This window comes from Scyliorhinus canicula, chromosome 10 (genome assembly GCF_902713615.1).
Source record: "Scyliorhinus canicula chromosome 10, sScyCan1.1, whole genome shotgun sequence".
Lineage (NCBI taxonomy): Eukaryota > Metazoa > Chordata > Chondrichthyes > Carcharhiniformes > Scyliorhinidae > Scyliorhinus > Scyliorhinus canicula.
The window spans coordinates 31,760,345-31,774,898 of NC_052155.1; the positions used below are offsets into that span (position 1 = coordinate 31,760,345).

General features: G+C 44.4%; 1 protein-coding gene across 10 annotated transcripts in view; it reads left to right on the top strand.

Annotated features, from left to right (window-relative positions):
• adgrb1a (adhesion G protein-coupled receptor B1a) overlaps positions 1–14,554 on the top strand; it is an 846,604-nt gene that overhangs the window by 390,066 nt on the left and 441,984 nt on the right. For 8 of the 10 annotated variants that reach the window (XM_038808775.1, XM_038808774.1, XM_038808778.1 and 5 more), the window contains exons 5-6: positions 1,055–1,219; positions 12,579–12,743. In XM_038808775.1, the coding sequence (XP_038664703.1) occupies positions 1,055–1,219; positions 12,579–12,743 (330 nt within the window). The remainder of the gene's footprint in view (positions 1–1,054; positions 1,220–12,578; positions 12,744–14,554) is intronic. The other 2 variants (XM_038808782.1, XM_038808783.1) reach the window with 1 other exon arrangement.

Consider the following 14,554-nt stretch of genomic DNA (forward strand, 5'->3'; position numbering starts at 1 on the left):
GCAGTACAATTAATGATAATCTGTTTTTTTATGTTGGAGGTTAAACCACATAACTCAGTAGTTTACTTACAAGGATGTAGTAGCCAGTTTTCTGATCAGTGTGATCGTGTGCTGAAAATCATCGTTTGACATTCTTCATGAGCCAGGTGGTACTTTGCTATCTTGCGAATTGGTCTTAAGTCTTCCTTCTTAACTTGCCCAGTGCTTAAGATCCAAGTGTCATGCCGTCCAAGAGTAGCAGATCCTAAAATACTGCTTCCCCTTCATAGTTCAATAGACAATGATTTACAACTGAATTGAGCTGTCTGGATCAGGATCCAACTAAATGACTGCACATTGTACAGATGACTGACATTCCAGTCAGACTTTAATAGAATGGATCGGAGGTGACTCATTTGGAAAACCTGGCAGTGCGGTAATAGTCAGGTAGAAAGGTTAGGACACTATTGATGTTCTGCCACCTAATGCTACTTACACATCAAGACACCAAAAGACATAAACAGAACATCAGCATGGCATCAATGCATTTTCTCTGTTTTGACTATGATATTAGATTCTTGGAAAGTGACCATGGAAATGTGACTGGCATTCCAGTTTCAGAACCTGAGGTATAATTTTGCACAGCATGACAACAGAGAGCACAAGAGAATTTTGTTTTGTGTAAGCCATTGATTTATTTTCTTTCAGCTGGAATTCCCCCGTTAATACTGAAAAATGTTGAACCTTTTTCATATTTATCTTGGGTATAATTATTCTTGAAAACACCCTTACCAGCATGATGCACTGCCAATTTTCTTATCCCTCTCTTATCTGCTTGCAAGAATGCTGCAGTCTATTTTTTTTGCTTTGCCTCATTTTAACACGTTTTCCTTTAATCCTCATTTGCTTGTTTTTTTCCCTTTGTGTATAGTTCTCTTTTTAAAACCATTTTATTGACCTCCTTTATGTCATGATCTATTTAGTATCATTCATTGTGACTGGCAAATAATATTAAGAAGACTCCTCAGCAACAAAGCCGCAACTGAGTAACACTCAAATGAATCTTCTTTTTCAGGCGACCCTGCAGCAGAGGAATGGTCCCCCTGGACTGTCTGTTCTTCGACTTGTGGGCAGGGTACACAGACCCGGATGAGATCCTGTGTATCATCTCCATATGGCACCTCGTGTAGTGGACCTCTGCGAGAAATGAGACTGTGCAACAATTCAGCAGTGTGTCCAGGTTTGCTAGAACTAATGGAAACACTTGTTGTTGCCGTGCATTTCCTTCTTATCCCAGCTCCTTCTCCTTCTTAATTTCAATCTCTGCTTGCAACTTGATGAGATATTTGATAGTGCTGGGCAAGTGCCAGTGGCTGCATCAAAATTCCAAAGTCAACAATGACATTGGTCTGATGCAACGCTGAAGTCCTTTTGTGATTGCTCCCACAGTATTCACTAACCACAGAGTCAGTACCAAAGACACCAATGTGACATTACCATCCCCTTCCGTTCTTTGAGACATTTGTACAAGTGAGGGATTCTGGATTCGTCCTCATTTTTTAAAACTGTGTTGAGGTGTGGACTTCTACTGTGGATACAGGGTTAAAACTTGACACACTTGCTCTGTTTAGGACTCTCAGCAGATGTTAAGGAAAAATATACCTTCGGCCTCTCTTTGCATTTAATCTTGGTTCCAGAGTTCAAAGTATAATGAATTTCCCAGGCTTCAATTTATTCAGCACAGTCATAATTCCTTATGTGTTGCTTTCCTTGTGAAACTTTTATTTTTCTGAATCGCAAAATCACTTCACATTTGGAAATAACCTCTTTACTTCTGTATGTACTTTCCGAGAATGATTTTTTGCGTGAGTCCAGACTATACTGTCGAAATAAACATAAAAGTTAAATACATCAGCAAAAAATGTTATAGGTGACCATGTTATATGGTCCGACTGAACGCTTGGGGGGGGGGTGGAGTGGAGTTGGGGATGGGGTGTGGGGGTGGAGTTGGGCGAGATGGAGGGGGAGGGGTGGGGAACCAGGGCAATGTGTAGGGTCCAACCTGTGGGCCCCGACCCATGACCACCTCTTCCATCCACCCATTTCCCCCGTCCTCCCCTGCCCAGCCAAGCCCATCCCTCACACCCTGCTGACAGAGCACCGAGGTAGGTTGGAACATTTGTGCATAGATGTTTATTTTACAAAAAACATGTGAATATCTCTATAATGGTTTGTGCCTTAGCCCCTAACACTGTCCTATGTGATGCACCCATGCCATCTTAACTGGTGTCTCCCTTTCTGGCCTCACGGGCCCTCACGCTACATCTAGGTTGATCCGCAGGCAGTATATAAGGAGCAGAGGTGGCCTGCTACAATTCCCGCCCTGGAACGTGGGTCCCCTTTGCAGCCGTACTCTGGAATGACCGAGGCTGGATAGGCCCCGCTGTCGTTCGAGTGTCCCAAGTGACGTGATACTATTCTGTTCTATTGTGCCAGGCTTGCCATGGGATACGGCAACGTAGTAGTGTCTTACTTGGTTGCCCACTGCCGACCTCCGCCTCGATGAGTGCCCTCTCTCCATGCCCACCAACCAGGTATAGTGCCCGCCACTCCACTGCTGTGAAGGGCCACAGGTCCAGCAGTCTCCTTCCAGTCCCTAATGGCAGTTGTGGGCCGCCTTCTCCTGGGGATTGACAGATAATGCACTGTGAGACACTCAGGCATGGGCAACACAGGGTGTGGGAAGCTGGTGGCCTTCGTGGCCAGGGCACCCGGCCATGACGGCCGGTATGGGTGCTGGCATGTGGACCAGTGTGGGCATACTGCCAGCGGGTGGGGTTTGGTTGTCCTCCGGGTTGGGAGGGGTTACGGTTGTTTAGGGTGGTTAGTGCCAGGGGCACAATTCTGCCTAATCAGCCTGGTACCCTCAGGAGGTCATGCAGCGTTTTCTGACACTGCTGGCTGGCTGTTCCTGGGGGTGGGGCCCATGATGCTCATGGCCTCTGCCGCCTGTGCCAGGCCCGGTGTACTACAGCAGGTGGAAGCCTCCTTCCCACCCCGGGGAATAGGGTGGGCCACTTTTCCACCACGGCACCCAGAAGGGACTCCAGCTCCGTGTCTGCAAACCAGAGTGCCGCTATCTTGTTGGCTGGGATGAGTGTGTGAGGGGAGTAGAGTGCTAATATGCGACTGCAGTTTGTCAGCCTCTTGAGTGGCAATCCCGACCCTGGCGAAACGGAGACCATTTTTAATTGGAATCGATCACGTTCCACGTGGCGCTGGTGCTGGCCCATTAACACATACTGAATTGCTTCGGGACCAGCAGCAATTTAGTTATCGTAGAACACCATCGATTCAGTCCCGGATATCAGCACCTAATTTCTGAAACGGAGTATCCCGCCCCAGATTTTTACCAGTCAATTTTCCATCAATTAAGGGCAGCACGGTAGCACAAGTCGTTAGCACTGTGGCTTCACAGCGCCAGGGTCCCAGGTTCAATACCCGGCTGGGTCACTGTCTGTGCGGAGTCTGCACGTTCTCCCCGTGTCTGCGTGGGTTTCCTTCGGGTGCTCCAGTTTCCTCCCACAGTCCAAACATGTGCAGGTTAGGTGGATTGGCCATGATAAATTGTCCTTGGTGACCAAAAAGGTTAGGAGGGGTTATTGGGTTACGTGGATAGGGTGGAAGTGAGGGGTTATGTGGGTCCGTGCAGACTCGATGGCCCGGATTGCTTCCTTTTGCACTGTATGTTCTATGTTCTGTGTTCTCATTGTTTTACCTCTCTTCCAATTTTTCTTCACATTTTCTTTTCGTTGAAAGATGGAAAATTACCTGTCCTTTTATAGAATTCCTACAGTGCCGAAGGAGGCCATTCGGTCCATTGAGTCTACACCAACTCTGAAATAGCACCCAACCAATAGCACTCCCCACCCTATCCCCCATAACCCCACCTCACCTGCACATCTTTAGACACTAAGGGGAAATTTGCATGGCCAATCCGCCTAACCTGCACATCTTTGGACTGTGGGAGGAAACCGGAGCACCTGGAGGAAACCCACGCACACACTCGAAAAACATACGAACGACACACAGTCACCCAAGGCTGGAACTAAGCCCAGGTCCCTGGTACTGTGAGGCAGCAGTGCTAACTGCTGTGCCACCCTGTCAATTCGCTATCACCTGTTTTACACTACCTTAATGTCAAAATATACCCCAAAGGTTGGAGCATGGTGTGATGGCATACTGCATTGTAAATAAACTATTCATGATTCCCACTGACCCCTCCTCGGCATTGTCTTTTAAAAATACATTTAGAGGACTCAATTATTTTTTTCCAATTAAGGGGAAATTTAGCGTAGCCAATTCACCTAGCCTGCACATCTTTGTGTTTTGGGGGCGAAACCCATGCAAACACAGGGAGAATGTGCAAACTCCACATGTACAGTGACCCAGAGCCGGGATCGAACCTGGAGTTCGGCGCCGTGAGGCAGTAGTGCTAACTGCTGCGCCACAGTGCTGGCCCAGCATTGTCTTTTTCATTAAAACACGTGACTCCCTTGTCAGTCAAAAAAATCTGTTTAACTCAGCCTTTAACCTATTCAATAACCCAGTGGCCACCTCGGGAAGAGAATTGTCAGTCAAAAAAATCTGTTTAACTCAGCCTTTAACCTATTCAATAACCCAGTGGCCACCTCGGGAAGAGAATTGCAAAGACTAAAGGCCCTCTGAGAGAAGAAATTCCTTTCCATCCCAAATGGGAAGCCCCTTATTTTTAAACTGTGCCCGCTCATTCTAGATTCCTTCATGAGGGTAAACCTCCTCTCAGTATCTACCCTGTCAAACCCCCCTCAGCATCTTACATGTTTCAATAAGATTATCTCTCATTCTACTAAACTCCAGTGAGTGTAAGTCCAACTTGCACAACCTTTCCTCATTGTTGCTCAGCTGGATCATTATATGTTGAGTAGTGGGGGGAGGATTTTAGAATAGGATCGAGTTGGGTGGGGGGATGCTGGTGTACTCGTACAGCGGCTCTGGGTAATGTGTGATTAATAAGCCAAAAAGGTTTTCCTACCACTGAATTCCTTATGTTTTTACGCAACCAGCCTCCACTCTTTACTCTAACTCCTTAAATAGATGGAGCCAGAAGTAGAGAGCTTGGAGCAAGATTTCAAGGAGAAGGTGTTTTATGAAGACATCTTAAATGTATGCTCTTTCCTTCGGCTTTTCTTTGTCAACAAGAAATTTTTGAATGAGAAATTATTAGTAGAATAGCACCTGCAGCTACAGTCTGAGAGCAGGTAAACATCACTTGTAGGGATATATTGAAGAAAGAGCAATGCTTAATCATTTGTGTTTCCCATGAACAAGCGAGTTGAGAAGTGTGAAAATGTTGCAAACCTAGCAGTTTACTCACCCTGACGTGAGTCCCAATCCACATTCCTGCTGCAAAGCAGTTGGAACATGGATAATTCCCCTCTCCGCCAGCTCCCAAGCAAGTTTGTTCCTATAAATCCTAAACTGAGCGCATGTAATGTAGAAGTATGTTGGATTAACAGACATTTTGATGGGGGTGGGGTGGTGACTGGGTTAGTAGAATCTCTTAATGAGTGAGCATTCGAAAACTGATAATGGACTTGAGCTGAGTACTCACTCTCGGTAGTAAATCTGTATTGATGACAATTTCCTAATATTGTGATTTCCTCACGTCAGGGTGAGTAAACTGCTAGGTTTGCAACATTTTCACACTTCTCAACTCGCTAAGCAGCCCTTTAGCTACTCGAGCAGGACTGTAGGCCCTGATACTGGCCACGTTACTGTGAGTAACGTTAACAAGTGTGTGGATCTGTGGAAGAAACCAGGATACAATCAGATTACTGATTGCCAGTTGGAGCTTGTGAACAAAATTCCGTGAACTTAAATAATTATTCCTAAACCAGTAAAGGAAAGGCTGTAAACGTGCAAGAAATTGAATTAAAATGTATCTCCTGGCCTTTTGACGAGGAATTATCTGTACAGAGGGGATGGTTTAGCTCAGTGGGCTAGACAGCTGGTTTGTAATGTAGAACAAGGCCAGCAGCGCGGGTTCAATTCCCGTACCAATTGGGAAATCTGAATTCTCCCTCCGTGGACCCGAACAGATGCCGAAATGTGACGACTCGGGGCTTTTCACAGTAACTTCATTGCAGTGTTAATGTAAACCTACTTGTGACAATGAAACATTAATTATTATTACCTCTCCGGGAAGCACATGGTGCTGTGCAATCACTTGAGCAAACTTAGTGGTAAATGATTCCCATTTTAATTTGTAGCAAATTAATTCTCATTTGTGTAACACTCCCAAAATTTAAGACAATTATGCTTGACCTGTCGGATGTTTGATGTCCACGTTATTTTTGTATTTTAATTTGAGGTAGAAATGCAGGAAAAATATGCTTGTACTATTCATTTGTTGTCAGTGAGGAAGATAAAAGCCACACCAACTTGTTAGACTACGTACAATTGTGGGTTGAATAGTGGGATGACACTAGATTAATAGATCAGAAATCTGACTGATGATCCAGAGAATGCGAATTCAAATTCACATCAGATCATAGCAGTTTGAAAAGTTAAATTCTTTTTCAATATTCTGGAAGCAGAACATTGGTATCAATAAAGGCATGCACAAAGTTGTTGGATTGTCATAAAAATCCCATTGCCCACAAGTGTCTTTTAAGAAAAGAACCCTTCTGGCCTATTTGTGCAGTTCTGGAATCCACATTATAAGAGGGATGGGATAGCACTGGAAAGGGTGCAGAGGATATTTCCCAGGATATTGTCTGTGCTGGAGAGTTTTAGCTACGAAGAGAGATTGGATAGACCAGGATTATTTTCCTTGGAGCAGAGGAGACTGAGGGGAGCCATGATTGAGATGTATAAAATTATAAGGGGCACAGATAGAATAGATAGGAAGAAATATTTCCTCTTGGTGGAGAGATCAATGACCAGAGGGCATAGCACAGTAAGAATTCTTACAACACCAGATTAAAGTCCAACAGGTTTATTTCGAATCACTAACTTTCGGAGCACTGCTCCTTCCTCAGGTGAATGAGGGGGCCTAGATTTAAGGTAAGAGGCAGGAAGTTTAGAGGGTATGTGAGGAAAATCTTTTTCACCCAGAGAGTGGTGGGAATCTGGAACTCAGGGTGGTGAAGGCAGAGACCCTCATAACATGTCAGAAGTATTTAAATGTGCACTTGCGATGCCAAGGCATATAAGGCTTATGTGCCAAGTTTTGGGAAATGGGACTAAAATACTTATATGGTTGTTTTTGACTGGTGCAGATGTGATGGGCTAAAAGGCTGTAGACCTCTATGACTCAGTAACTCAATGTGCCTTGAGTTTAGTTGTTTCATAACTGCTGTGTGAAGTGACCTAGCCAGCCAGCATCAGTGGTTTAAGAAGATGCTCCACCTTTACCTTCTATGGCAACTATGGATGAACAAAAACACCACTCTTACCATTGAGACAACAATCACAAGAATGAATAATAAAACATAATAAATTGTTCTCAGAGCAGGATAGGTTATAAGGTTGGAAGATGATTTTTCATGGCAATGTAGAGTCAGGCGAGATTCTCCCAAAACGGGAGAAATCGTAAAGCTGGCGTAAAACCCGGGCGGGTTTTACGGCAGCGCGCCCCTTCCCGACCGGGGACCGATTCTGGTCCCCGGTTGGGGCTAGCAGCCCGACGCCGTAGGCTCCGGCAAGACGGGCTTAACGAAAATCGTTAAGCCCGCTTGCCGGAGTTAGCGCCGGCTGACGCGTCATATGACGTCAGCCGCGCATGCGCAGTTTGTAAGACTCCAACCCGCGCATGCGCGGGTGACGTCATCGCGTTTTTGCGCGAAACCCGCGCATGCGCGGGCCGGGTTGCCCCTCAGCCGCCCCGCGAATGGATACTGCGGGGCGGCGGAAGGACAAGTAGTGCGCGGGCATCGGGCCCGCTGCCCGCGATCGGTGCCCACCGATCGCGGGCCCATGGCACCCTTGGCACGGCCGTGCCAATCGGTGCCATGGTTATTAATAGCGAGTTTGTGACGCCGTTTTTACGAACGGCAAGACCAGGTGTGTTTGCCGTTCGTAAAAACGGCGGAAAGGGCTGGGACTTCGGCCCATCTAACAGCTGTGAATCGCTGCCGGCCGTAAAAAAACGGCGGCAGCGATTCGGGTCGGGACTTCGGCGGGGGGGTGGGAGAATAGCGGGAGGGCGGCAAAAATGTCGGGAAGGCCCTCCCGCTATTCTCCCACCCGTCGTGGGGGGCGGAGAATTTTGCCCAGAGTGAATTCCCTATGGGTTGTGACAGGAGCAGCCTTGGTCTGTTGAATAACCTTGGACTTTAATGCATACCTGAATTATTATTTTTGCACCAAAAGCCTTTAAAGCATATTGATTTATTAAAGAAAGCACTCTTCTGTGGAGTTAAACATGATCAAAGTTAAATACTCAGTCCCTTATGACTTCAGAATCAGAAATAAAATTCTGCCCTGAATGGCAGCTCTGCAGCAGCCATCAAACTTGGGGAACATGTCTTTGAGTCAGAAAGGTTCATTATCAGCTTAATTTCAACTACCTGCCAAGGACTACGCTTTATATCATCATCTGGCATTAGTCAAGCCATTGCAAACTATGGATCCCAATTGGCACACTGTAAGGAAAGAGATACTGAGCTCACTTTGGCCCGTGTGGGCATACTCTTTGATTTGATACTGTCAGAACAGTGATGGTGGCAGCAATCCAGTGGTGGTCGCATAGCAGTCATTTGGTTTGGGAATTGCAGAATGAACAATGTCCTTTGATAATCCCACAGGAAACGACTGAATTGTTGGAGCACAAACTCAGCAGAAAGAGAGTGCAAATGGAGAGGTGACTGAGCATCATAGTCAGCTGTCGTTTGAGTACAGCTAAGTAACGTGGTTGTACTTGGCAACCCTGACTTTATTTGTTAAATGGACCCCTTACCATATTGTGTTCTTCTGATGCAGAACATCAAGTTCTCACTTCCTGTCGTGGAATAAAAATGAAGTTGGAACAAGTAAATTGTTATTTGGAGCAATTGAACGAAACAGCACTTGGCTTTGGTCCAAATGCTGAGCCCAAGCCCATTGAACTGGGAGCCAGATTGAAAAGACTGAAATCACACATTCAAGATCTCCCTTAGCTCCAAGTTTATTTGCTTAGTCTTGGTTTCTTGTACACTGCACAGTCTGTTTTACACAAAAAAGGAGCATAAATAAGCAAAGTAGGGCTGGGCATTGACTCTCTTGGATGTGTCTATGTTTTGTTTAAATGAGTTCTGCAGAATTAAAGAATGAACAGTGAAACAGCTTCTTACTCATGCTCCTCAAATGCACAGATCGGGACAAAGAAGGTTTATCCACATTTTGTGTTTCATATTTCAGTTTTAAGTGACTCGGGTAAATCATTCATACAGGTGCAGTCTAGTCAGCGCGTAGCTCACCTGTAGCTCACATGGCACGGTGGCACAGTGGTTAGAACTGTTGCTTCACAGCGCCAGGTTCCCAGGTTCGATTCCCGGCTTGGGCCACTCTCTGTGCAGAGTCTGCATGTTCTCCCCGTGTCTGCGTGGGTTTCACCTTGGTGCTCCGGTTTCCTCCCACAAGTCCCGAAAGCCGTGCTATTCGGTGAATTGAACAGTCTGAATTCTCCCTTAGTGTACCCAAACAGGCGCTGGATTGTGTGGCGACTAGGGGATTTTCATAGTAACTTCATTGCAATGTTAATGTAAGCCTACGTGTGACAATAATAAAGATTATTATTATAGTGCCACTGTAATGTTCTATAGTCAGTCACCATTGTTATTGTTGATAACTCTGTGTCATCTCTTGCATGGAGTCAGCAAATAACAAAATTGAAATGCATTTTTTGAGAAGGTAAACCCTTAAAAGGTATGTGACATAACTCTTGGGAGATTTTGGAAAAAGCTCAAAATGTTTAATTAACAGTGTTTGCCAAATCTGATGAGAGAGAGAGGAGGAGGAAGAGCCAAGGGGGAAAAATGTAGTGACAAAAAACCCAGTGTTCAGAAATGAAACAGAGTCTGCAGGCATAGCCTATCATGTGACACTTTGTTTGCTGACTGATCAAGTGGAAATGGTGCAAATGAGATGGTTGCCAGAAGGATGGTCTGTTTTGCCACTCCATGACACACTTTATTGATCATTATTGCAGGACGCTAGGAAGAGCTTGAGGGCAGATATGAGGCCTGAGCTGAATATCATTGACTGGCGTCTTTCTTTTTTTTTCTAAGTTTAGAGTACCCAATTATTTTTTCCAATTAAGGGGCAATTTAGTGTGGCCAATCCACCTATCCTACATATCTTTTGGGTTGTGGGGGTTAAACCCACGCAGACATGGGAAGAATATGCAGACTCCTCACGGACAGTGACCCAGGGCTGGGATTCGAACCCGGGTCCTCAGCGCCATAGGCAGCAATGCTAACCACTGTGCCACCGTGCTGCCCACCGACTGGCGTCTTTCTGATGCAGTTTAACTGCTGCTGTCCTTGCAGCAGATGGCAGGGATCTGCCGCTGGCTCCCTGAGGATCTGAAATCTGTGAAGACAGTACCACATGTTAATTGGCAGTTGGGTGTATAACTATGATTGGTAGCAACTTGCCGGTCCCAGACAATCACAGCAATGCTGGCTGGTGATCACGCCTTATTTTATGCAGCACCATTTAAAAGATACCCCACTGTAACCGGAGTGCTTCCAAAGACCCATTCCATGTTAAATTAGTCAGCCTCTGCAGACTGTATTTCTGCAATTCGATCTGTTTGATTTGATTTGATTTGATTTATTTTTGTCACATGTATTAGTATACAGTGAAAAGTATTGTTTCTTGCATGCTGTACAAACAATGCATACCGTACATAGGGAAGGAAGGAGAGACTGCAGAATATAGTGTTACAGTTATAGCAAGGTGTAGAGAAAAGATCAAAAGATCGACCTATCTTAGGAACTGGAGCCTCCACAAGCACTAATCTTCTGGCCAAAGACGTCTGTGTACCTCTATCTGTGTGTCGGTAGGCACTGAACACCTCTGGTGCAACATCAGCGCTTATGTCCAGCAGAAAATACAGCTGAAATCTATACACTACTTTGTTCAGTTTATTGCTGTATGGCTTTTGATGGCTCTGAATGACAGTTACCATTATTTGTCTAGTTGCAATGACAATAATTGGTTATTGAATACGACAACTGCTAACTACTAAGGTAAATAGTAACTCACAAGGCGCAGTTTACCATTCTGTTTCCACGATGGTCAAGCATTTATTTTGCAACATTCTCCAACTTGTCCTCAAATTATTAAACCTTGATGGGGCGCACTCCCGTTGATGATGTCTGCACCCTAGAACAATTGGCCAATTCCAAAATGATTTAGCCTTGTTCAATAATAGCAATCTTGCCTCTGTATCAGAGGTTGTAAATTTATATCGCACTTCAGGACTTCAACAAATAAACGATATTGAAAAGTTAATGGGAGTAACACACTGCAAAAAGGGTTGTTTTTTGGATGAAGCATAAACCAAAATCAAGTGGATATGAATCATCCAAGCTTCACTTGAAGAAGAATAGTTTTGCCTACTTGCTTGTCCAACATGTATCTCTCAACCAACATAACCAAAATCAAATCCATTGTTCATTGCTGTTTCTGGGAATTTGTTGCTGAGGTTATCTCAGTTATTGCACTTCAAAACTACTTAATTAGCTATGAAGTGCTTTAGTCTATCTGTGGTTGTGAAACTAGTTGTGTAAATTTAAATGCTCTTTCTTCCTCCTTGCATACGTGAGGCTAGACAATGGTCATTTTACACCTCTTTGACCATGGTGGTGGTGGTGTCTTGTGGGGGGGGGGAGTTTTGTGGGGCAGACTAGGCACCTTCCAGATCACGAAATGAAAATTGAGTTGAAATGCTCGTTTATGTTTCCTCCATCTGACCCAGGAATACCAAGACCAGTGGTACTGGCCGTACCTCCAGCCTGTCAGTTAACTTGACACTGGCCACGGATCAAATCTTTAACCTTTATGTTCTCGATAGCTGAGTTACATATGCATTCTTGGTTGCACATGGTGGACTACTTGCATAGTGCCATACGGAAATTCAGAATTGTCACTTTTCAGGGTTATGGAGTTCCATAGAATTCCTACAGCGGAGAAAGAGGCCATTCACCCATCGAGGCAGCACTGACACTCTACCGAGGCCCATTACCCAGCCCTGGCCCCGTAATCCCCTAACCCCACCTAACCTACACATCCTTGGACACTAAGGGGAAATTTAACATGGCCAATTTACCTAACCTGGTCATCTTTGGTCTATTATTATTTAACCAGTGTGGGATTGCTAGCTGTTTAGAATGCATTTACTCTTCAGTAGAATGGAGTAATTCTTGAAGCAGAGTTTCTATAGAATTTATGTCACAACCAAGTTTCCAGATCTATCTGATTTACACTGATTGCCTGTCTTCTGTGTCCCAAATTTTCACAGATATATGTAGCCATAACCTGTGATCAAGATCTTGTTATTCTGTTTTCAGTCCACGGTGTCTGGGAAGAGTGGTCACCATGGAGCTTGTGCTCCTCCACATGTGGAAGGGGTCACCGAGATCGTACCCGCTCCTGCATGCAACCTCAATTTGGAGGAAATCCTTGTGAAGGACCTGAGAAGCAAACCAAGTTCTGCAACATTGCACTTTGTCCTGGTATGGTATTTTCTTTGTTACATTTTCATTTAATTTTGAGACTTAATTCAGGGACAATTTTAACCTAACCCACCAGTTGCGAAACTGATGAGAGGGAATGTGATTCTTTTTTTTTCACCCTACTGGTTTTACTCTCCACTGCAGCCATGGAATAACAATATTAGTTTGGCTGTGAGCCTGGCATTCCATCTGATCCGATAAGCTTTCTTTCAGCCCAGTGAGTTAGGTTAAAATTACCTCCTTACAGTTTGGATATTGCTATGTTCCTATTCAAGAAATTAGCAACGAGATTTCACTTTTTGTAACTTCTACTTTAACGCGAATCAGAACCAATACAAATACAAATTAAACATGAATGAATAGGCAAAGGATACTATTCACAACGCCCTATGCTGCTCTTGCTCATGTATTTGCTTTGTTTGGCCCCTTGTTCCGCACTGTAACCAATCAATGTTTGTCAATGTACCATTTGTCAATGTTCTCTGTTGATTATTCTTTTGTCTGTTATGTACGTACTGTGTAGATTCCCTCGGCCGCAGAAAAATACTTTTCACTGTACTTCGGTACATGTGACAATAAATCAAATCAAAATCAAAATCAAAAATCAAATACAAAGTTAGACTTCACTTTAAATAGTCAACAGAACAATGACACATATTTGCTCCAAGCACGCACATTTTCCCTGCAGGCATGTGGCACCACATTTAGTTCAACAGTTCTTTAACTCAGCCTCAGGATCTCTCAGGTTCCTACTTAATGGAATCTTTGGGTCTTATCTGTCTGGGGCAGCAGTACAACAGGGGAAATCCAACTCCAAAGGCTGCATTCAATTACACTGTGATCCAACATAAATTCCCTGACCTTGACATCTTTTCGTGGATTGATCCTTAGGGATCTTGCTTAATCGTGTCGGTTTGCCTTACATCAAGCTCATGAATAGCCAAAGAATATGACCTGGAGTGTAAGACTTAAGAGTGGGAGGATGCCATTCAACCCTTGAAGCTTGCTTTGCCATTCATGAAGATCTTGGCTGCTGCTATCTTATTCTGAAAACAATTTGATTATTCTGCCAGTGCTCTGCTTTGCAACTGAGCATGGCTATAATCTAGGTCCTGAGACTGCTCGTCTCCACTTTGCTCAACAACAGACTATCTATTTCACCCTGCTACGAGGCTAATCTGCATCTGACAAGTCCTCAGTGCAGCCAAAAGCCTTATTTATTTATTTTATCCAATTCTTTACTTTTCATTCTAACTTCCAACACTCTGCACTATGATTATGATGTGGCTAACACTTAGCAGGCAAACACATCCCCTACCTTGAACAATGTCCCTGAATCACATGTCGAAATAAATTATTTTTGAAATACCAGTGCTGTTTATTTCATATATTTGTCCAGTACTTTGGCTTTTCCAACTAAAATATGCATAATTGGGCAGACACCATTCTGTCTGCATTCCAGCAGTCATGTTTAGATTTCTTCAATGGTCTCATTCCTCATTATCTCTCTGAACTATCCCATCCCTAAAACACATTTTCTATTTCCCCTGCATCTCCATCCCTCTAACTCTCGTGTGTCTTGTGCATTAACCGTCTGTTCACTCTTCCACTGATGGCCGTCCCAACATCATTGAGCTATTTGCTCTATGATTAGCCCTCCAGCCACTTCTCAACCCTACTCTTTGTTATGATGTGGAGATGCCGGCGTTGGACTGGGGTGAGCACAGTAAGAAGTCTTACAACACCAGGTTAAAGTCCAACAGGTTTGTTTCAAACACGAGCTTTCGGAGCACGGCTCCTTCTTCAGGTAA